Source organism: Halichoeres trimaculatus, unplaced genomic scaffold, assembly GCF_033239565.1.
Source record: "Halichoeres trimaculatus isolate MK-OKI-2021-1 unplaced genomic scaffold, fHalTri1.1 fHalTri1_scaffold_25, whole genome shotgun sequence".
Lineage (NCBI taxonomy): Eukaryota > Metazoa > Chordata > Actinopteri > Labriformes > Labridae > Halichoeres > Halichoeres trimaculatus.
The window spans coordinates 449427-473010 of NW_027437203.1; the positions used below are offsets into that span (position 1 = coordinate 449427).

Sequence of the window (23584 nt, forward strand, 5' to 3'; positions counted from 1 at the left end):
CATATGAACGAAAACATTTTCAGAATTAAAAACTCATGTTCTTAGATTATTTAGATTTAGATCCTTGAATTAGATATGACATCAAGAATGCTTTTAACTGCTCACTGTTATTCCGCCAATCTATAAAATACTTCGCTATGAAAGAACAGCAGGAGCTGTCAGCTGATTTCTACGTTTACAAAAAATGTTTCCTCGATCGGTTTACCGAAAAATGTGTAAATAGAGAGGCTGTTATAAGTTTTTAATGCACTCCCATGTCCATGATAAAGTCTCCGCAGAGAACATTCAGACGACGCTGGATCAAACTTTTAAAACAGGTTTTTATTTTAAGGAAGCGGTATTGATTACAGGATTTACCGTGAAGATGATGTAAATGATAATATTGTAAGGATCAATATATTGATCCTTACGAAGGACGTTCATTTACATGAGATCACAACCTATGTGCTCGTCTCATGGTACGAATAAAATCTCCGGACTACCTGTGTGTAACTGCGCACGAATGACACACTTCAGCTCCACTCCCTCCTCAGTCTGTGATAGGTTCAGGTTCAGGCTGGAGTCTGCAGCTTCTTTAAGAGCTCAAACACATCTTTGAAAGACAACTTTTCACGTTTCTGGTCCTGAATGGAAACAATAACCAATATTGTGGCTTCTAACAGTCAGACAACAAGGATTACTTAACTTAAGGTTATTTACATAACCCCGGTTCTCTGAGTAATATGAGTGAGATGTCTCACTATGGGATGCACGCCCCTGCTGCAGCCCTCAGAAGCATTAATCTCATTACGCCAATCCTGATTGGCTGGTGAAACGTGTCCGTCCGCCATAGGTAGAGTCCCCCTACCTTAAATACTTCATGCGGACGGCACCACGTCATTCAAGATAAGCACCTCTTCTCACTCGCCCAAGCAAGAAGGGTTGTCTGGTGAGACATCTCACTCATATTACTCAGAGAACCGGGGTTATGTAAATAACCTTAAGTTCTCTTTCATAATATTTCGCTCGATGTCTCACTATGGGATATGGTTGCTCCCGTATTGCCAGACAAGCTTATCAAGCGTCCACCAACCTACAGGGGAAATTACTCCGTTCAAATCAGGACAGCAAAACTGCTCGTGCCACGCAGGGAGCAGAGACGTCCAGCATATAGAAACGAACAAAAGTGAGAGGCGAGGACCAACTCGCCGCAGCACAAATGTCCTGAACAGAGACTCCCCTGAATAAGGCCCAGGATGTAGCCATGCCCCGAGTCGAGTGCGCTCGCAGGCCCCCAGGAGGCTGCAAACCCTGACTCGTATAAGCCAAAGCAATCGCCTCCACCATCCAGTGGGATAGACGCTGCTTTGTGACAGGTTTTCCCTTGTGAGGATTAGCCCAGGAGACGAACAGCTGATCGCTCCTCCTGACACTCCTCGTCCTATCCATATAAGTGCGCACCGCACGGACCGGACATAACGCATGTGACCGCTGCCCACCTGGTGAGGCAGTAAAAGCCACAAGGTCAATAGGGGAACATGAGCCCACCACCTTAGGCACAAAAGCCGGGTTGGGCTTCAAAATCATCCTCACATCCCCCGGGAAGAGCTGAGCGCATGAGGGATGAACCGAAAGCGCATGAATGTCGCTGACTCGTTTAGCTGAAGCCAGAGCCAGCAACAACACTGTCTTGAGAGACACATGTTTCAGGCTAGCTCCCTCCAATGGCTCAAAAGGAGGGCCCTTGAGCCCCTCCAGAACCACAGCCAGATCCCACGGTGGCACCAGCGGTCTGGACACGGGGAGAAGCCTGCGCGCTCCCTTCATAAAGCGGCAAACCAGCGGGTGCTGGCTCGCTGTTTGCTTTCCAAACCCCACGTGACAGGCAGCGATTGCTGCCAAGTACACTTTAACCGTGGAGAAAGCCCTATGTTTGTCAATCAGGTCCTGCAGGAATGATAATATCACCCCCACAGGACACTGAAAAGGGATGTGGCCGTTTCTGTGACACCATCCCTCAAACACTCTCCACTTACAGTCATACAGAGACCTAGTGGAGGGGGCCCGAGCACTTTGTATAGTGGAAATAACCCGCTGTGAAAGACCCACAGCTGACAGATTTAACCACTCAGGGGCCAGGCCCACAGTGCCAGACGCTCCGGGTGCGGGTGGAATATCGCCCCTCCCCCCTGCGATAGCAGGTCCCTGCGCAGCGGGAGCTGCCAGGGTTGAGCGCACATCAGCTGATAAATCTCCGCCAGCCAATGCATCGCAGGCCAGTGTGGAGCTATCAAAATCAGTGCATGGCCGTGCTCCCTCACTCTGGACAGAGTGGGGGGTATCAAGGCCAGGGGCGGGAATGCGTATAGAGGCTCGTGCGGCCAAGCGTGCGCTAGAGCGTCTACCCCTAGAGGAGCATCCATGCTGCGCAGAGAGTAAAACAGAGGGCAATGCGTGTTTTCTCTTGACGCGAACAGATCCACCACGGCCCGACCGAACCGGGTCCATATCTGTTCCACAACTTCCGGGTGCAGAGTCCACTCCCCGTATACTGGCGCGCCCCTGGACAACAGGTCCGCGCCTGTGTTCAGGACTCCCGGGACGTGCGTCGCTCTCAGGGAGAGGAAGCGACCGCAGCTCCACAGGATCAGTCTGCGTGCTAGCATATGCAACTGACGGGAACGTAATCCCCCCTGACGGTTGATATACGCCACGGTCGTTGTATTGTCCGTCCTCACTAGAACGTGATGACCCATGAGAGACGGAAGGAAGTGTTTCAGGGAGAGGAACACCGCCGAAAGCTCCAGAAAATTTATGTGAGAACGCTGAAGATTCACACACCAGCGACCCCTCACAGACCGGCCCTCGTGAATCCCGCCCCAACCTGTCAGGCTGGCGTCCGTAGTGACCACCTTCCTGGACAGGACGGAACCCATGGGCACCCCTTGGGTCAGAAAGGACGGGATTCTCCAGGGGCGCAGCGCCCTGACGCATTCCAGTGTGACCAACACTTTCCGCGCGCCATGACGCACGGGATCCAGTCCACATGAGGCCACCCAAAGTTGGAACTCTCTCATGTGGAGCCGTCCCAGACGGACTACGAGAATGGCAGAAGCCATCAGTCCTAGTAACCGAAGACATAATCTGAACTGAACAGATTTGCCCGGCTGAAAAAGCGCGAGACACGCCCTGAAACCGTTCACTCGGTCCGCCGAGAGGCGCGCTGTGAACGTCACCGAGTCCAGGAATAATCCCAGGAAGATTATATCCTGTGCTGGGAACAGCATGCTCTTTTCCGCGTTTATCACGAAACCCAAATCGGTTAGGTGTCGTATGACAATACGCGTGTGCGCTCTGGCCTCCTGCTCCGATTGTGCCAACAGCAGCCAATCGTCCAGATATGTGGCCAAGCGGATGCCCTGCTGTCTCAGCGGGGCTATTGCTGCTTCCGTGCACCGCACAAACACCCTCGGGCTCAAAGACAGGCCGAAGGGGAGTACTCGGTACTCGTAACAGATCCCCCTGAAAGCGAATCTCAGATACTTTCTGTGAGGAGGATAAATTGGGATGTGGAAATACGCGTCCTTCAGGTCGACAGAAGTGAACCAGTCGCTCTGTCGCACGAGGCGCAGCAGCGATGCATGTGTCAGCATCCTGAATTTGTATTTCCTGAGGTATTTGTTCAGAGCACGTAAATCCAGGATCGGGCGAATACCGCTCCCCCCCCGTTTGGGGACCAGAAAATACCTGGAGTAAAAACCGCTCTGACTCTCTGCGGGAGGTACAACAGAAATTGCTCCTTTGTTTAACAGAGAGAGGATTTCCTCCTGTAAAACACGAGCTGATTCTCCCTGAGCCTGTGAGTGTATTACAACGGTGAATCGCGGGGGAACTGCTGCAAACTGCAGCCTGTATCCCCTCGTGATCGTCTTTAACACCCAAGGTGAGGCTGCAAGCGCGGCCCATTTCTCCCATCTGAGGGAGAGAGTGGATGCCACTTGCAGCCTCTCCACCATGAGAGGCTCCCACCGCGGTGCGGAGGCGCCCTCTCTTGGTGGAACAGTGCCATAGCCTGCGAGTGCCGCTGAACTTTGCTGCCCGAGAGGACAGCGTGGCGGCGGAGCACTTACTACCCCGGCGTCGGAGGAAGCCGTGGCTTCCCACCGAGGGGGGACAGCGGGTGTCGCCACCACGCTGTTTATTTGGATTTTCACATTTTGTTTGGCTTTGTTTATGAACTGCGTCCTCGGCCCTCGGCCTGGATACGACAGTGGGACACTTTTTATTTTCGAACTGAAAATATGTGTGTTTGTGCGTGCTTGTGGACATGAGAGAGGGGCAACAGAAAAACCCTCCGTCGTCAACAGTCCACTTCTCCTGGGTTGCACCGGCACGGTCCGTGGCAACCGGGAGATAGGGGCGTGGTGGGCTCCCAAGTGCACGCTGAAAAGCCGAACAGGTGGAGCTGGAGAACGGGGAACATCCAGCTGCATCACCGGTGAAGAGAGGGGCGGTCAGACCGCTCTCTTCTTCTTCCTCGCCTGGTTGTAGACGGGCTGCGCGGGCTGTGCCGGCGGAGCCGTTACCGAGGCTTCGGGTTTCTTAGGCCAGCTGGTCCGGCCGGGTGGGGGGCCCGGGGCGAGCTGAGACTTCGGCAGTTTAGGAATTTTAAACTGCGAACCCTGGGAAGCAGCCTGCGCAAAGCTTTTACGCTGCGCAGGTGGAGAGGGAGCTGGGGGCTTTCTAGGGAGGCACAGCCGGAGAGCTTCATCCTCCTTCTTTTTGGCTTCACACCGCCGGTGCATGGAGTCCAGAGCGGAGCCAAAAATCCCCTCCGGGACAATGGGCATGTCCAGGATTTCCTCTTTTTCCCTGTCTGATAGGTGTGCGAGGTTGAGCCACCGTGCTCGTTCCTGCAGCACCATAGAACCCAGCGCTTTTCCCGTGGCCTGGACCGCGCAGCGTTGGACACGGAGACACAGGTCGGTGATGACCGATATTTCCTCCCAGACAGAGGGATCCTGTGTTTGCACAAAATCCTCACCTAACTCTGCCTGATAAGCCGTGAGTAGGGAGAGGACATTGAGCGCTCTGGCCGAGAGCGCCGTCGCTCTGTACGCCTTCTCAGTCAGGGCTGACTGGAAACGGTCAGATTTGGACGGCAGGCTGGGACTCCTGGAGGACAACGCTGACAGGCGCGGGTGAAGATGCGCTGCAACGAGTGGCTCCATCGGAGGCATACGGAGCAGACCCCGGCTCTCCATCGCTTCACAGTCGAGGGAAGAGGCCCCGGGAATCGGGCTCCTGCTGCTGTAAGGGCGGTCTCTCCACGAGCGCGCTATCTCATCCAGCAGCTCCGGGAAGACAGGGACAAGCTGCTTCGTCACGCCCTTGGCCGAGGGCAATTTCTTCCCTTCGTAGCGGGATTTGGAGGTCTCAGCTACGACAGAGGGCCAGGGGATGGCCAGCCGGGCTGCAGCGCGTTTACACACGTCGAGCATGTCCAAGCTAGGAGAAGAAGCTGGTGTGCTTCTCTCATCTCCATCCTCAGAGGTGACAAAGGGCGCGGGCTGTGCAGCCTGTGCCGGAGTGGCGAAGATGTCGTCCTCTTCATCCTCTGAGATGAGGTATTCCGAGGCGTCATCTTCATCGTCCCCATAGTCCAGTAACAGGACGTCTTCCTCCTGCGGAGGGACCGCGGCTAGGTCGAGCTGGGAGCCCCAGCTGGCGCTAGCCTCTGGTGCCGACACCGCAACGGCCCCTTTCTCCTCTTCGTCTCTGTCGGCGGCGCCGTCGGAAGGGAGATAGGGGTCATTTCCAGACAGGCTAGCCTGGCGGGCTAGCCGTCTACGGAGACTCTTAATTGTGAACACCGCACAGTGTTGACACGAGCCAGGGACATCGATAGCCAGCCGGGCGTGTTCCAGCCCTAGGCAGCTCGAGCAGACCTGGTGTGGATCCCTGCTCGAAATCTTGTTCCCACAGCGACAGGGACGAGCCCCAGAGTCTCCTTGTCCTCTGGTGTGAGGGTTTTTAGCCTCCATTCCTCGCAAGCTGGTGTGCAGGCAGGGAGTCGAGGCAGTTAGCTGGTGTGCTAACGTTTTAACGGGAGATTAGCTGGTGTGCTAACCGTACAAAAGAGATTAGCTGGTGTGCTAAAGCTCGAAACTCGAAAGCCGTGGTGGGGCGTCGAGGAAAAAAAAGTGCTAGCCAAGCCGTGGAGAGGCAAGAATAGCACAAAAAATCGATCTGGTGTGACCGACAACTAGAGCTAGTTAGCGTCCGGCGACGGAAGCTAAATAAGATCCGTCTGTGGACAGTTAAGCTAGCTAGCCCAGGATGCGAGATATGCTCCGAGTGAGAAGAGGTGTTTGAATGACGTGGTGCCGTCCGCATGAAGTATTTAAGGTAGGGGGACTCTACCTATGGCGGACGGACACGTTTCACCAGCCAATCAGGATTGGCGTAATGAGATTAATGCTTCTGAGGGCTGCAGCAGGGGCGTGCATCCCATAGTGAGACATCGAGCGAAATATTATGAAAGAGAACCAAGGTGTAAACAAACGATGTGTAAATTAAATGTTTCAAACTCAGATGTATTCTAGTTTGTCACATCCACGCTGCTGAATTACTGCAGTGATTTCCTTGCAGATGATTTTTTTTCTGATTCGCTCTATTTTCCGACTGCCGAACAACGCAGCAACGTGTCATTTCCTCTCTACCTCTGCTGCTATAGCGTTGCCGATTACAGGCATGGAGAAGTTCCTTTTTCCCCGTAATGCGTCCTTCCATGTCGTTAATTCCGTGGGTGCGGCCAGGGCCGGTCCGTCCTACAGCCGAAGCAGTTTCTTGCCTGGGGCGCCAGGTGTGCTTGGGGCGCCTCACAAAAAAATAAAAAATAAAAATAAGAATATTTGGGCGCCCAGGTGCCCCCCTCCTTTTCTACACAATGAACAAATAAGCAAGAATAAATACACTTTTTATTTACAATATTTCATCTGGCCTGGCTGATGCACTTGAACAGAGACACGATGCTGCTGCTGCTTGCTTTAGTGGGGGGGATATGTCTCTGCACAACTGGCAACCGCAGCCCAATCAAGACGTGCGCGTAAACACAACTACATGGGGTACGTCTCAAAGCTCCAAAGTTCCATCCTTCCTTCCTCCACTTGCGTCGTTCTCTTGCGTCTTAGTCCCTCCAACCAGAGATGCATGGGAGAGACGCGAGGAAATAAAGAGAGGAGAGAGGAACGGAGGAGATTCGTTTTTAGAGCAATGGGACATCCTCTCCTTCGGAGCGTCACATGAAGCGACCAGTTTCAGTGATGATGGCATCAGCTGATCACCTCTGGATCATCTGTCAGTCAGCTCTAACAGCTGTTTGTGCGTCTGGGTACGTGCGCTGTAATAACTCTGATCAAACAGAAACAGTAACAGAGATTTGTCTGTTCCTTTAACCAGTTAAACACACACGTAACCATAAAGAAAACCTGCTCTCTGTATATTCTGTGTGCTGTTTAGAAGCTCACGGATCACTTTTCCGGTAAAATGCGTAATTGTGAGATTATTTATGAATTATTTATCCTTTATCTTGAGCCAATCTGATCGTGAACTCTGAAGCTTCAGAGTTCACGATCAGATAAAGTGGGTTATATTACTATCAATATGACCCACCTTATTGTGTCTCAGGAAGATATTATTGATCAGTCAGTTTTCTGTATTAATCCTCTGATTATATTGATTTGATGATGGTTGTGTTCAGTGTTTTGTGCTCTAAACTCACAGCGAACCCTTTAATACCAGATTTATGATCAGTTTCTAAATGATCCTCCGTGCCCGTCCTCAGCTCGTCTTTTCTCTCATTAAACTCCGTTGTGTTTGTGAAGTTTCATGTGAAGTCTGAGCTGCTGCAGCGTCCAATCAGAGAGTGATATTCCATATGGGGGCGTGTCGGTCAGTGAAAAGACTTCCGCAAAGCCGGCTCTCGTGTCTCCTCGATCATAGCTCCTCCGATCAGTCTCCTCTCTCCTCTCTCCTCTCTCCTCTGAGCGCAATTATCGCTTTGGGACAGTCTTCAAAATGGCGACTGGGAAAGTACTTCCGGTGTCGTGGAGGAGATAGGACGGAGGAAGCACGAAGTTAACGCATTGAGACGCACCCTATGTTGGTGCCGCTGCCGCCGCGCATATCATATCAGGCAGACAGGTAGCGTTCTTTAAAAACGAAAAGGCACAAACCCTCAGGTGCGCAGGGCAGAAAACGGAGAAAAGAGAAGGAGGAAAGGAAAGCCCAATTAAGAGGCAAGCTATGTCAACAAAGCGCTGTTTTGCGTTTCTGTGTTATTTTAGGCTGACAGGCGCTAACGCTAGTGTTAGCTAAGTAATAAAGTAATAATAAAAGTAGTAAAGCTAAAGGTAAAGCTAGCTAGATAATGCAATGTTATGATGGGCTATTGATAGATTCATACAGATTGAGATGAATGCTCATTCCTCACGTTTGGGCTTAGTAGTTTTATTACTAAAAACTAGGTTACTACTTTACACCTGCATTGCAGAGGTACAAACCCAAACCCTTGTCATCATGCTTGCCTTGAGTCTCAAAATTAGTAGCAGGCTGCCCCATTATATCAGTGATAATGTGACTACAATTATCAATTACAAAAATGATTTAAATTGTTTGTACTGTGCAGCTATACATGCTTTTGCTAGGCTAATAACTGTACCTGTGTTCGTACAGACACACTCAGCAAATTCTTGAAGCCCCCCAACTCCTGGAGGAGAAGGGACTTCTACACCACTCTCTGAAGCATGTAAGTAACTCCAGCCAATTATTTGTGGTCTCGTGTAATTGATAAGTTGGTGTAGTTTACAGTTACACCTTGCTATTACATGTAGGATTTAGTCAAATTTAATAAATTGTATTTGTTTTGTTTATGTGCAGTAACATTACTGTACACAAAAGACAATGCAGTGGTGTAAGAGCATGAATGTGCTTTGTTTACAGCTGCACCTTCAGCTCCAACATCCCCAACATCCAGCACCTCCTCCACTGACACACACTGTGCAGCTCCTCTAGCCCAAACATCTGGTGATCTCCCATCTACACCACTCTCTGAAACATGTTGTTCAACCAAATGTTTGTTTTATTATTTTAACATTATACATTTTATTTTATCATCCGTGTTTAAAGGAGTAAAACTGACTTTGATGTGATACAAAGAGTATTGAACAGCACCTTTTCTATGCATACAAAAATGTTTACTGCCACTAGGACTGGCTGACTTTGTTAGTAATTTTGTTAAAACTTCACTATATGACCTCTATAAATGTGAATGAGACATCCAATGCACAATTATCTTGTTTGAAGACTGTTTTAGCATTTTATTTGTATTTTTTTCTCTTACCTCCTTAAAGGAGTAAAACTGACTTTGTTATATGAGCCAGAAAATAAAAAAAACATGTTTGTGTTCTTTAATTCGTGGTGATGTCTGAGTAATGTTTGTTGGGGGGGGGCACCCAGGGGGGGCACGCAAATGACAATCTCGCTGGGGCACCAAAATGTGTAGGACCGGCCCTGGGTTCGGCCAGCTTTACCTTGAATAATTAGGGGCGTGTTATGTAACCGGTTGTTTTCAGACGCCGCATTTATCAACAGCTGATCAGGCGTACGCCGTGATTGGTCCTGGTATGCACGTTTCATAAATCACACGTGAACATTGGTAAACTGATTTTTACACCCAGATCTGCGCAAATTCTCACCAAGATTGATAAACGAGGGCCAATAGGATTGTCTTACGTCAGAGGAGCTGGAGGTGGAATAGCCAATCAGACATGTAATACTGAAAAAAGGGAACAGTTTTACGTCGCATCCGTCTCACATTGGAGCTGGCTTCCGATTCGTTGGAGCAGCCGTTATTCGGCTGAGAGTGGAGGTCTGCAGCTGGACCCTCTCATTTATTTTGGATTTCATTTTAAATTTTTATTGTTTGTGTTTAAATCTTTACATGGATCAGCACCTCAGTACCTGACCTTTTAAATATTTACACTCCACCGCGGTCCCTGAGGTCTGCTGATCACCTTCACCTTGTGGTTCCAAAAGCCTGCTTGAATACATAAACATGAAAATAACGACAACATGAAAACCTGTGAACTCTTTCTGTGTCAGGTGGAAGCAGCTCCAATCACACTCAGCCTCCTGATGATCAGTACGACTCTGAGGAAGGTATGATCCTTTATTTGTTAAAGTGATTCATAAATGAAGGTTATTATTCAAATTTTATTGTATTAAATACAGACTGTTTTATGTAATCTTGTTCACAGTTATCAAGTTTTTGATTAATTCCCATGACATTTAGCTCGTTTGACCAAACACTGGAGCTGACTGAAAAACTTAATGTTCAGTCATTTTCTTTGAATTAAAGCCACAAGCTGCTCTTCTGTTCAATCTTCCTCTTGACTCTGGGTACAGCTATGTTCACACACTCTGCCATGCTGAGTTGGAAAAGAAGTCACTGTATGCTTTGTGACTCTTCTCAGTCATTAGTTACTGCAGTTCACAGAACTGTTTTATTCAAACCAGGAACAGGAACATGAAGTGACTGGTCTCCAGTTTACAGTCAGACTTAATGACTGCTTCTTTTACAGGGAAATTACTGTTTTAATGAAAATGTCTTGTCTTCTCTGTAGGTGATTGGCCAGATCATTGTAATTATACCAACATCGTAAATTACTTTCATTTATCGGACAAAGTCAAGTTTTACTGGACCCGCCCAACCAAACATATCAGGAGCCCCACAAATGTAATGCTGTTTATAAACCTCTACAGCATTTTAGACGTGGTAAGTGTTTTTAACCTTCAATTAATTTTTTTTTTGTCTTCTGCCGAAGCCATATTACTGCTTTATGGATTAATGTCTGTGGGAGTAGATCTCAAACTCACTCTGTGTTTAGTTGGACCATGGACCAATGGATGAAGTCCAGTTTCTAGACCTCAAGTTATCCACTAATTTCAACACAGCAGTCATTCTTTCTCATCAGTCAGTTTGTCTTTCCTTTCTTTTGTCTCTAACATAAATTACTTGTGAATTATTTTAGAAAGACTCCCTAACCCTAACTTTCTTCAGTTCCCAAAAGTTTTCAAGGATCTCCATTACAGAGTAAAGTCTGTTTTATTGATACAGTGATTTCCTCTGCAGAGTTATGTCTGTTTTCATGAATGCAGTGATCTCCTCAACAGAGTCATGTCTGTTTTTAATGCAGAGCTGCCTGAGGTCCATCTGGTCATAGTTTTGGTTCTTGTCCCTGTTGTTCAGAGGTTTCTCCAGATTCTCTCATCCTCTCATGATATCATGTTGTGCAGATGATGAAATCCTCTCTGGAGGCTCATTTTTTTCGACTCACTCATGTGACTAACCTGTTGATAATGACTCATAGTTTCTCCTGCTTCTTCTTTGACATGACTCAGCTTTTTCAGAATTTTGTTGTTGCTAATGTTTTTTTTAAAGCTGTTGCTGGCATTTATGATAATTAAATGTAGGTTTATCTGACCTTTGAGGCTTGATCAGGACTTTCTTGTTTCTCCTCGTAGAAAGAAAAGGAACAGGAATTAGTTTCTTACTTTTGGATGATGATGGTGAGTTCACTCTAAAGACTTTTTGTTTGACTTTTTGGTCTTTTTTGTTAAAAGACCATATGACTCAACTAACTGAACTTTACATCTTGTTCTTTTAAGTGGTGGGAAAATAAATTTATCAACTGGAAACCGAGGGATTTCTGTGAGACCTACGAGATCACTGCTCCTACTGAGCTGTTGTGGAAACCAGATTTAACCATTGAAGAGGTGTAAGTTTGTCTTTCTGTCCTCCACAGCAGAAAAAGCTCTGTGCACAAGGCTTTCTGACCAAACTCTTTCAGTTTTCGTTACAAACCTTTGTTTTCCTTTAAAACATTCACTGTGTTGGTATGTATGTATGTATCATCAGACAGTTCCTCATGCTCCTCACTAACCCCAATACCCTGACCCCTCTGAGCCTATTCAGGCCAGAGAGTAGTTCTGACTGTCCCCCTAGAGTTCAGGTGCCTCTGGAACATCACTTTCTGAGGGTGCTTTTCAACCAAAAGGACCAAAAACATAAATTCCCCCTTGTTGTCTGCATTTCCTCAGCAGCTTTAGTCTCATGAAGATTAAACAAACCAAAGCAGTGCTGAGAAGCGATAAAAGGGACTGCACTGCACCCCCAAACCAGCAGAGGGCAGTAAGAAAAAGACAAAGGCCATACAACAAAGATGACACAATTGGTGCGTCTCTGGGTGCGTCTCAAAGCTCCAAAGTTCCATCCTTCCTTCCTCCACTTGCGTCATTCACTTGCGTCTTAGTCCCTCCCACCAGAGATGCATGGGAGAGACGCGAGGAAATGAAGAGAGGAGAGAGGATGGAGGAGATTCGTTTTTAGAGCAATGGGACATCCTCTCCTTCAGAGCGTCACATGAAGCGACGTGTTTCAGTGATAACGGCATCAGCTGATCACCTCTGGATCATCTGTCAGTCAGCTCTAACAGCTGTTTGCGCGTCTGCACATGTGCGCTGTAATAACTCTGATCAAACAGAAACAGTGACAGAGATTTATCCGTGTTTTTAACCTGTTAAACACACACGTTACCATGAAGAAAATCTGCTCTCTGTTTATTCTGTGTGCTGTTTAAAAGCTCATGGATCACTTTTCCGGTAAAATGCGTAATTGTAAGATTATTTATGAATTATTTAGCCTTTATAGAGCCCATCTGACTGTGAACTCTGAAGCTTATTAATGTAACCCAGCTTATTGTGTCTCAGGAAGATTTTATTTATCAGTCAGTTTTTTGTATTAATCCTCTGTTAAATTGATTCGATGATGGTTGTGTTCAGTGTTTTGTGCTTTAAACTCACAGCGAACACTGTATTACCAGATTTATGATCAGTTTCTAAATGATCCTCTGTGCCTGTTTTCAGCTCGACTTTTCTCTCATTAAACTCTGTTGCGTTTGTGAAGTGTCATGTAAAGTCTGACCCGCTGCAGTGTCCAATCAGAGAGTGATATTCTATATGGGGGCGTGTCTGTCAGTGAAAAGACTTCCCCAAAGCCGGCTCTCGTGTCTCCTCGATTATAACTCCTCCGATCAGTCCCCTCCAGCCTCTCTCCTCTCTCCTCTGTCGCTTTGGGACAGTCTTCAAAATGGTGACTGGGAAAGTACTTCTGATGTCGTGGAGGAGATAGGACGGAGGAAGCACCAAGTTAACGCATTGAGACGCACCCTCTATGGGCCCCCTACACACTCCCCCTCCATGACGGAGTGCACGCCGTCACAGAGTCACACTCGCAGCTGAATGGATGTCTTTAGCTTTATGCCCTTCTACAGTTTGTGAGATATCACTGTTCAAGCAACATGATGATTAAAGCGTTCTCACAAGAGATAAGCACATGATGTGGCAACTCAGAGTGCGCTGCAGTCACAGATTCCACCTTTTTTTTTTTTTTTTTTTTGTAAAAATGTCTACAACGTCTTCATACCTCAATCTTCAGACATGATTTACCGCCTTCCTCCTTCATTTGGAATCCTTTCTTAACTCTTCTGAGAGACAGTTTTTGCTCAGAGAGCTTCAGTCTGACAGGAGTGTAGGAAATCTTCCCATCTGCTACAAGGTGAATTGTCTGCCCTCCAGGACATGATTGTTCTCTCTGTACCCCGTTTTTAACTCGCTCATTTTTAACAGTACAGGCTTAAAATGCATATATGTGTATCAAAGCCTTGTGCTATTTACTGCATTGCCATAAAGGTTTTTGCTCTATAACTGCAGTTTAAAATCTTGCAAAATCTGCCTCTCATACGGTCAGGACCTCACCTAGCTGCAAAAACAAGTATAATTTACACACACACACACACACACACACACACACACACACACACACTCACACACACACACTCACACGCACACACACACACACACACACACACACACACACACAAAAGAATGATCAAATTTCACTGCACAAGTGCAGCTGAGACTTGGAGTAGGGATGGGGCTTAGCAGCCAATCAGAAGCACTCTCTCTCTATCACAGCACATTTTAGGCGTACATGAAATTGATAAGTGGCCATTAATCCAAGTGTATCTGTCTGCGGCTTGCAAGACAGAGGCCTGTCGTGTAGTGGGCGCGTCGTGTAGTGGGCGTGTTGTGTAGCGATGTAAAGACTACACGACACGCCCACTAGATAAGACGGAAATCACGGAAAACCACGCGAGACACTGTTAAAGGTTAAAAAAAGGAAGAAGACAAAAAATAAGAATGAGCCAAGGTTTATCAAGATTATCATTATTATTATGTAAAGAATTGAAAAGACATATTCCTGTGTGTGCTGCAACATTTAATAACTTTAATCTTCTTTTTGGACAGTGAATTGAAAATGATAGAAAAAACCCTGGTGGTATAATGTAGTGGGAGTGTCACGTAGTGATGTCAATACATGACACGCCCACTATACTGTTCTTAAAGAGATATGAGCCCAGGTAGCATTTAAACTTTGAATGTTCTGCTCTGCTTTTACACTCAATACCGTTTTGCTTGTTGCCTTATAATGAATTGATTTTAAAGCGTTGAAATGTTAATATTCTTTGACTCTGCCACAAAATAATGATAATAATTAAAGAAACAACTCGGGACAAGAATTAATTAGCTAAAATACAAACATATATGTATATATATATTTATGTATGATAAATGTATACATATATATATTTGAGATTATGAGTTCATTATTGTGTGGAACCGTGGGAGGAAGCTGGAAGAGAGCGCATGCGTCCAGGCAATTTCTGGACGCAGGGATGCGGCTCTCAATGTTTTCAGTGAAGCTTGTAATATTTGTTCCCATTTATTAGTGCGATGGCTCTGTGAAATGTAAAACTTGCATGTTGCTATGCAAATAATAAAAATGCAACATGTTTCAAAGCTTCCCAATCTATATTTTATATCATAAATGGCTGAGAAAAGCCTCAGAAGAGAGGGCTCTTTCCATTTTCAGCTGGAAACTTTTTAATTTGAGTGCTGCCTCCCCTGACAGGTGCTGCACCAGGGGTTTTTTTTCATCATTTTTCAATTCACTGTCCAAAAAGAAGATTAAAGTTATTAAATGTTGCAGCACACACAGAAATATGTCTATTCAATTCTTGACATAATAATAGTGATAATCTTTCCATGGCTCATTCTTATTTTTTGTCTTCTTCCTTTTTATAAACTTTCAACAGTGTCTCGCGTGTTTTTCTGTGATTTCCGTCTTATCTAGTGGGCGTGTCGTGTAGTCATTACGTCACTACACGAACGCCCAGTACACAACATTTCTCCATTATTCCAGTGCTGCATTTGTTGGAATTTTCAAGTTCCGAGTGGGAACACCCAACTGAATGCCCCCCACCAAGGTCAGAATTTCCAACTTGGAAGCTGGAGCACTCACACTATCCCTGAGTTCTAAGTTGGATATTCTGAGGTTCCAGGGTAAATAGTAACTAAGCTCCTGTTAGATTCTCTTAATTTTAGAATTTCTGACTAATGTTTGTTGCAATAAGTCAGCCATGTATATAGTATTATTTAATGTTGATATACAGAAATACTACTGTTATGGCAAGAAACTGGAATGCTAAACTCGGCGGTGACGCCATTCCCACTCCAGACTTTCCAGTTCTGAATACAAATGCAGCATAAGTAGAGTACGTGGAGCAGAGACTGGGGGGTGGGGCTGAGCTGCCAATTTGAAGCACTCACTCCCATTTCACAGCCCATGTGACGCATGCATGAGAACTGGGAGTTGATGCTGGCTAATTAAATATTCAAGAGGAAGACACGTAGTTGGAGCTAGTAAGCGCTTAAAGAGTTTTGTACAGAAATATGTGGCTCCACTCTTGCTCTTGTGAGACGTGATTCAGGACCAGTGTTTGTGTTTTTGACTGTTTTGCTGTTAAATGCTGGTTGTGGTAGGAGTAGGTTGTGAAGCTTGGTCAGCCACAACAGCCTTGAATAAACTCTGGACCTAACTTCACATTTATTTAAATCAGTGGTTTTCAAACTGTGAGGCCCGCCTCCCCTGGGGGCTGCTAAAGGGTCCAGGGGAGGCCCAAGAAGAGAAACTACATGTCTGAATTAGCACTGAGCACAAAAATTATGGAAACAAATGCACTGTAGTTTCATCATTATTTTCCCTGATGCTGTCTGCATGCTCGTCTCTGTGTGTGCGTACACACATGTTTGTTTATCCTTTGTGTGCATCGGGGTGGAACATTGCCATGCGCTTTGTAGAGAGCGGAGGAGAGTTGTGAACGCGCAACCATGCAGGCAGCTACAGGACAACTGCTCTGCTCTGCAACCAAACAGGACACTCACGTATCCCTCAGGGGCATGTGTCCACAAACACACACTAATGTGAACATATGAACTCAGCTAAACGATGTATGGCGAAATGTACTTCTTAAGAGACCTCTGGAAATGTTGCCGTTGAGCCTTTTAGCAGGTCTCATATATCAATTTTGGGGTCTCAGACCCCTACGTATTTTGCACAATGGTAACGACGGATATTTAAAGTTGGGTTTTTCTTTCACCAGATTCTCCAAGGCCACAGTGTGTACCTTGTTTACTGTGAATTTGTAATCTTTTGGCGTTTGAAAAGCTGTACTAAACAGTCTTCTTAAACAAGAGTTTTGCAGATGCTAAAAGCAGCTCTGTGTATGATTGATCTGTAATTGAATGATTTTTTAATTCCTGAATTTTGATTGATCTTTTATTCTCTTTTGCAGTAGTGGACATGCTTTCTTTCTTGGCTCAAGAGCTTTCATCTAATTTTATTTTAATGTTTGATGTTCATGAAGTCATCATGATAAATGAACATATAGGCATTGAACGAAATTCATCTAATTCCTACCCATTTCAGCTAAAATTTGGGGGACTGGTTTAGAACAGAATTTATAAAATAAACATTCATATGTTTTGTGGTTCCAACCAGAGTGGAGTGTTTATTTATTATAAGTAGTTTTTGTTTTATTTAAATAGGGGAGGCCCCTACGACCTCATGTTCTCTGAAGAGAGGTTCACTGTCTTACACTTTGAAAACCCCTGATTTACATGATAGATAGATAGATAGATAGATAGATAGATAGATAGATAGATAGATAGATAGATAGATAGATAGATAGATAGATAAATAGATAGATAGAATACTTTATTCATCCCCAAAGGGAAATTCATGTTGTTTGGGCTCATCTTCCAAAGATTAAAGAATTAAAAACTCTGATGGCTGCAGGGAGGAACGATCTTGATGTATTTTTCTTTAGATATTTCAGACCAGTAAAATCCTTAAACTGTATATTTATAACTGATGTGGTAGCCCTACAGCACTATTGAGATTCTGAAAGGTTGTTTTTGTTAGGACAGTTTCTGCTGCTGTCACAGCTAGCAGGTGGTAGTGGAGGCTGCTATTTCACTGATTCTTCTTTTTTCATGAGGAAAGGCAAATTTCAATCTACCCTTAAAAGGAGAAGAGCTCTAAAGACAAAGAGGATTGAACAGGTCTGAAAGGATCCACTAAAAGCAAGAATGTGGATTATCAAGCCAGAGCAGAGATCTACTGGTGTTTCAGTTCCAAAGGTCCCCCTTTGAACTTGTAGGGAGATCTTATCTAGGTGACAGACTGGTGACACTTTAAGCCACATCCAGAGTTTACCAGGACACAGGTCTGTAACAAGACCCTCTGCACCTGTCCTCTCTCCATGTGTCCATGCTGCTGTCTGAGGTGTTAGGGCTCAGTCTGTGCCGTCAAAGTGTTTTTATCGTTTTGTCACTGAGATGAGCTCAGAGCTTCATTTGACTCAAATGATGAACTTTTTGCCTTCATTTCAAGCAGAAACACAAAGAGATTTTTTCAACACTTTGAATCTACAGCATGCTTTTAGAGTCACTTGTTTTTTGTCTCTTTCAGAACAAACAAAGATAAGCTCTTTAACACTCAGTATCTCACCATGAGGTTTAATGGATGGATAAATCAAAAGAGTGGCATGGTGCTGGTCAGCACCTGTAAGATGGATTTCTACAGATTTCCCTTTGACACTCAGATCTGCAACTTAACATTCAAGTCAATCCAACATGAGCGTGAGTATAACTCTGAATGTTTGTGTTTTTAACATTAAATCTCTGATTCTTGGGATCAGGGACCAAACATGCTCCACATTTGACTTTTTGATTCTCATGTCTATTATTTATTACAACGAGCTGTTTGTTTGAGCCTAATTACGACTGTGTGGGACCTTTAGACATGTAGAAAACACATTTCTTTCATCCATTTTACAGTTAGAGATATTTCCATCTTTTCATCTTCATTATCATTTGACTTAAAGTCACTTATTGTTTGTTATTTCTTTAAGGGTAGAGTAGGATTAAGTTTTATTTTCTGGCTGTTTTTGATTCAGAGACATTAGAACACTTTTTAACCCTATCAGCATCCAGCTGGCCTCCATCACACTAAAGATGACAGGGACTATATTTTAGCTGTGAGCTGAGCGCTGCAGATATTTATCTTTTTGTTAGCTGGTGTCATGATCCTGGCTGTTGTGGAAGCTGCTCTCTCTCTCCTTTCCCCTCCCCTCTCTGTGGAGCTGCTTAGAGGTTTCCTGCGGCTGCACTCTGCACACCTGTCTCGAGTTGGGTGATTAGGAGCGCCGGCACTTAAGCTCTGCTGGAGGAATGGGCCGGCCAGTTGATTCCTGCTCTCACCGTGGTAATCAGATCGATATAGTATCTCTTGTGTTTTTGTGCATGTGTGTTTTTTGGATCTCTTGGGGACTAACCCTTGTATGTCTCTCTTTCCAGTGCCTCTAAGGATCACCCCTACAGCTGCTCACCGACAGCCACACTCTCCATCTCACCATCTAAACCTAATCTCTCAATAAAAACCCTCAAACCTGTTTTTGCCTCAGTCCCCCTTCGGGTCCCAGAAAACCCTGCTGGTTTACAAACCATCACAGCTGGCTTATAACTGAAACTAAAATCTCAGATTTGATTTGATCCTAAAAATGTAATGATGACGTTGACATATCAAAGCTGTGACAGATGGCTGAACATTGATCAGAGCAGTTGACTCTCTGTTGAATTAGCCATGAACAAGAAGTGTTAAGAGAGCCTTCATGGTTAGAGATAAGTGTGGCAGTTTGATAACTCAAAGGTTTCTAAAAGATCCAAAGAATCTGATGGAGTTTACAGAGAGTGAGGACATCACTTTGATAGTATTGATAGAGAATAATCTCTAAAGTTCTCTCTACGTTCTGTTCAATCTGTGACTGACCCTCTTCTTTCAACTGCTCAACTTTCTCATTCACTGACAGACAATTTCAACACTTTTTACAGGGACTAAGTAGCTCTGAGCTACCCTGGGTCACATGCTACTTGGCTCCGATTGGTTAAAGGTCTGTCCAGTTGCTTCCATCACTTCCTCCTGCAGCCATTTCTGATCCCCTCTGGGAAAAAAAAGACAAAAATGAACACATCAGGAACAGTTCACCAAGGTCAAAGGGTCTGGAGTCCCTGGGCTAGTACAGGACTTCATGACACCAAGACCAGATACCTTGTCTTTGTTAGAACTGGAAGAAAATACTCACACTTGTCTCTCTTTCTCTATCATCAGTGGGACAAATACAGCTTCGTTCAGGTATCCCCAATGGATACATGTTAAAGGATACTCGTGCTTACATGAAGACTGAGTCGGAGTGGCTTCTCATGAACGTAACCGTGGAAACTACAATGGTCTTTAAATTTAACATTCCCTCAAGCATGCTGGTTTACACAGTGAGTACCAGCAGCAGGAGTCTGTACGCGCAAGCGCACACACACACACACACACACAAACACACACACACACTAACACACACTAACACATTTTCATAGAGCCCATTGGTCCATCTCTTCCAAACAGGCCAGACTCTATTCACATGTTGATTCTATTGATTGAACAACATGGACTGCTGCAGAGCATTAGCTTGTTTGGATCAACACACACCTGTTCAGCTCCCCTCATCCTGAACAGCTCCAGTTTTTCTTCTTTCCACTAGTTTGGTTCCAAACACTGATGTTGCTTTGAAATGGCCAAACTGTCCCCACTGCTTACTGATTTGAGTGTAGTTCAGTCTATAAAGAGAGAAACAGTGAGCATTAAACAAAGACTTTGACTCTATGATAACCTGTATGATGCTAACCTGCTGATTTGACAGCTCATTGATATGCAGTGGGCACAAAGACTGTTGAGCTTTCTTAACTGAAGTGTTGGAACAAAAAGACCAACCTGATCTTAACCATGATTTCACAGATGACTATAAAGAGGCGTTCAGTCCTCTATGTGGCCAACTTCATAGTCCCCGTCCTGTTCTTCCTGTGTCTGGACTTGGCCTCCTTCCTGATCTCAGAAAGTGGAGGTGAGAAGCTGAGCTTCAAGGTGACTGTGCTGCTGGCTGTCACAGTGATGCAGCTGATTCTGAATGATATTCTGCCTTCTTCTTCAGACAGGATCCCACTCATAGGTAAAGGAGCTCAGAGTCCTGCACTAACTGATGGATCTTAAGCAGCACCTACTAACTCACTGTGAGCTCACTGATTGCTTTGCTCTTTCTGTCACTGCTTTCTTCTTTCAGCCGTCTACTGTATCGGGGTTTTTACTCTGATGATGCTGAGCCTCTTGGAGACCATTTTGATGATGTACCTGATGGAAAAGGACCATGTGTCCCAGGACCAAGAGGCAGATAAAGACCAAAGCCTGGGTGAGGACTACAGGGACCAAGCAGGAAAAGTCCACGAGTGCTTCAGAGGTGAGATTCAGCTCAACTAACATCAATATTAACAGAAAGCTTTCTGACTGAAAGGAGGAAACAGACAGCTGCCTCATTTGTGGAGCAGCAGAGTCTTTCTCCAGATCTTCCTCATGTAGAATCTATCATTTCAATTTGTTGTCTCTTTGTTCAGGCTCTAAGCTTTCCCATGTTTCTTTACAGACATGAACAAATCCATTCCTTGTGTGCGTGTCTTTGACCAGTCCCCTGCTGGGATGCCTCCTGAGCTGCTGCCAGAGGTGAAAGAGGTCAGCATAAAATTGTATTTCTGTCAAACTGCTGTGATCCTTCTCTGCTCCATATTCTCTTCATCCCATAGATCCAGAGCCCCTAGAACAAACCCTGACTCAGCTTTAGGTGACAGAAAGAGAGCAGACGCAGAGGGCTTTGAATGCGGCTCTTGGTTTGTTGTTGCTAACAGAGGGAAGTTTGTACATTTTGCTCATGGAGCTCATTTCCAATCAGGGTTGAATCATTTGGGGTGTAACTGTCTGAGTCATCTGAAAGCCTCAGAAAGGCTGATTTGACACTTTCTTCCTTTATTCAACACCTCCCCCCATCAGCAGCTTCTCAGACAGAATATTAGGTCCACTGTTGACTTTCAGTTCAATGACTCCTCTTTTCCATCTTCTTCTTCCTCTAACCGCTCTCATACACCATGGTATGTTTTTGTTTTTTCAGGGCAGCAGCAGCCAGCTGACCCAGGAGATCCAGGACTTACAGAATTTGAGCGACGAGCTGAGGGAGGTTTTGAAGACAGTGGTTCTGCTTCTCAGCAGCAGGAAGGAAGAAGAGGACCCTGGCTACTGGACCAGAAAGACCAAAACACTGAACCGGATTTACTTCATTGTTTATCTCCTAGCTGCCAGTGTGTTCCTGGGATCTGTGTTTTCAGTTTGGCTCCATGAAGACCACCAGAACATCTAAAGAGTGAAACCAACAGTACAGAGAGTCATAGAGTCCAGATGTTCAACAGGTCAGAGTTAAAGGCTTGATTTGGAGGATCAGTCCTGCTTCCTTAAAGACCCTGTGAGGACTCTAGACCTGATCCTCAAACAGTCTTGCTCTTTTCTATTTGCCTGTTGGTTATTCAGGAGTTCAAAACTGGTCATTTCTAAATTTCTAATGATATTTCTCGGTATCTGTGGCTGCTTCAGATTTTCCCCAGAGAACACAAATTCACGGACCACACAAAGACCAAATGTCCCTTTGATGACTAATAGGGATGGGTACCTTTCACATTTAAAATGAGACTGTACTGATGCCAGTACCTGGCAATATTTTTCATCAGTATATAACCTTCCAATTTTGTGTTTATGTCTTGTATGGAAAATCACCTACTCTTTCACTCTTCACAGTCAAATGGATGCATTTAAGTACCTAAACATGGTCCTTTTGGGTTTGTGTGAGTCGGTATCCGGTACTTTTGACAGAATTCGGTCAGTACCTATAAAAGTACCTGAATGGCGGGCTTGGCAGGCTGTGAAAACAATTTCCCAATTGGAACACTAAAGTTATCTATCTGTCTATCTTATCTATCTAATATGGTACCCATCCCTAAGGACCACTAAATGCACACACTAACAAGAGCCACGTCTTTACCACAATGGCTGAGGATGCTTGTGGGACAGAGTCTTTATTTTAAAACTATAAAAGGATAAATGCATTGATGAATTGAAAGTGAAACTTATTGTAATAAACTGGATAAATGGAATAAAAGAACATACCAACCCACATAAATTGACTAACCCACCCAAGATCTCTGGGGCATTGACCACAATATAGGGGAGACTGGGGACAGTTGCAGCAAGGACGGTTGCAACAAGCCTTATTTCTCCAATCAGAAACATGCTAGAGTGATGACACTCACACTGCACATGCTCAGTTAGACCCTCTACCCACCAAGGAGAGAGAGGCCATATTGGGCATCTGGTCCTGCTTCTATCAAGTAAAGTTGTTTTGGAGGTATGAAAGTAGCTTTTTTCATGAGCTGTTTTTTAGTCATACTGTCCTGACCTTATGTATGAATGAAACCAAACCTTTCTAGTTTGAATCACTTTTTGTTGACTATTAAATGACATGGTGAGCATGTGTCAATGTCAATGTGGCTAGCTAGCACACAGCGTTTTGTCATGACTGGTACCATGGGGACAGTTGCAACTGTTGCAACTGTCCCCATGCTGTTAGGTTAGTCATACTAGAAAAGACCACACAATCATATTTTTTAACATTTTTAGTTCAAAATAGGCAACATTAATATATCTTATTGCTCATGATGAACAGAACAGGCAATCACATGGAGAAACTAACGCTAATGATAAAGAAAATAATTTCCCAAATAACTTGTTAAGCAAAATTTAGCAATTAGTTATTGTTGTATGTTGTATGTGTCATATAAACTTGTCATAGAGTGAATGAATCATCTAAATAGAGAAATTGTATTCTGTTTATTTTCAGTAAGCAAAGAGTGAGGAAGAGAGTCACTAACAGAGGGGTTCCCCTCCGTATTTTGGAACAAGCCTCAGATATTATTATAGTTGAGGGCAAATCAGTGAGGGCAGTGGCCTTTGACATATGCCACACCACACTGTTCAGGTTCCACATTAAAAAAAAAGAATCTTGCAAGCACGGCATCAAAAAATAATTGCAAGTTATTCTATTCTTTTTGTCCCAAAATGTAATATTGAGTTTTTATAGCTTCAGTAACATCTGCACAT

General features: G+C 44.9%; 2 protein-coding genes across 5 annotated transcripts in view; one reads left to right on the top strand and one right to left on the bottom strand.

Moving 5' to 3' along the window:
- LOC141786322 (5-hydroxytryptamine receptor 3A-like) overlaps positions 1 to 22877 on the top strand; it is a 30264-nt gene extending 7387 nt beyond the window's left edge. Inside the window, exons 4-16 of one of the 4 annotated variants that reach the window (XM_074665053.1) lie at positions 8716 to 8788; positions 8983 to 9066; positions 10144 to 10200; positions 10665 to 10816; positions 11566 to 11610; positions 11710 to 11819; positions 17975 to 18144; positions 19673 to 19833; positions 20351 to 20456; positions 20544 to 20561; positions 20673 to 20846; positions 21030 to 21115; positions 21549 to 22877. In XM_074665053.1, coding sequence (XP_074521154.1) covers positions 10781 to 10816; positions 11566 to 11610; positions 11710 to 11819; positions 17975 to 18144; positions 19673 to 19833; positions 20351 to 20456; positions 20544 to 20561; positions 20673 to 20846; positions 21030 to 21115; positions 21549 to 21794 — 1152 coding nt within the window. In that variant the 5' untranslated portion in view covers positions 8716 to 8788; positions 8983 to 9066; positions 10144 to 10200; positions 10665 to 10780 and the 3' untranslated portion in view covers positions 21795 to 22877. Of the gene's footprint in view, positions 1 to 7080; positions 7373 to 8715; positions 8789 to 8982; positions 9067 to 9945; positions 10201 to 10664; positions 10817 to 11565; positions 11611 to 11709; positions 11820 to 17974; positions 18145 to 19672; positions 19834 to 20350; positions 20562 to 20672; positions 20847 to 21029; positions 21116 to 21548 lie in introns of those variants that run through there. The other 3 variants (XM_074665050.1, XM_074665049.1, XM_074665051.1) reach the window with 3 other exon arrangements.
- Positions 994 to 4472, bottom strand: LOC141786290 (uncharacterized). The gene is made up of 2 exons (XM_074665030.1): positions 4331 to 4472; positions 994 to 4237 (listed from the first exon to the last, which is right to left on the bottom strand). Exons 1-2 carry the CDS (start codon positions 4470 to 4472, stop codon positions 2100 to 2102), a joined length of 2280 nt encoding a protein of 759 aa, XP_074521131.1. The 3' UTR covers positions 994 to 2099.
- Positions 22878 to 23584: the final 707 nt, after the last annotated feature.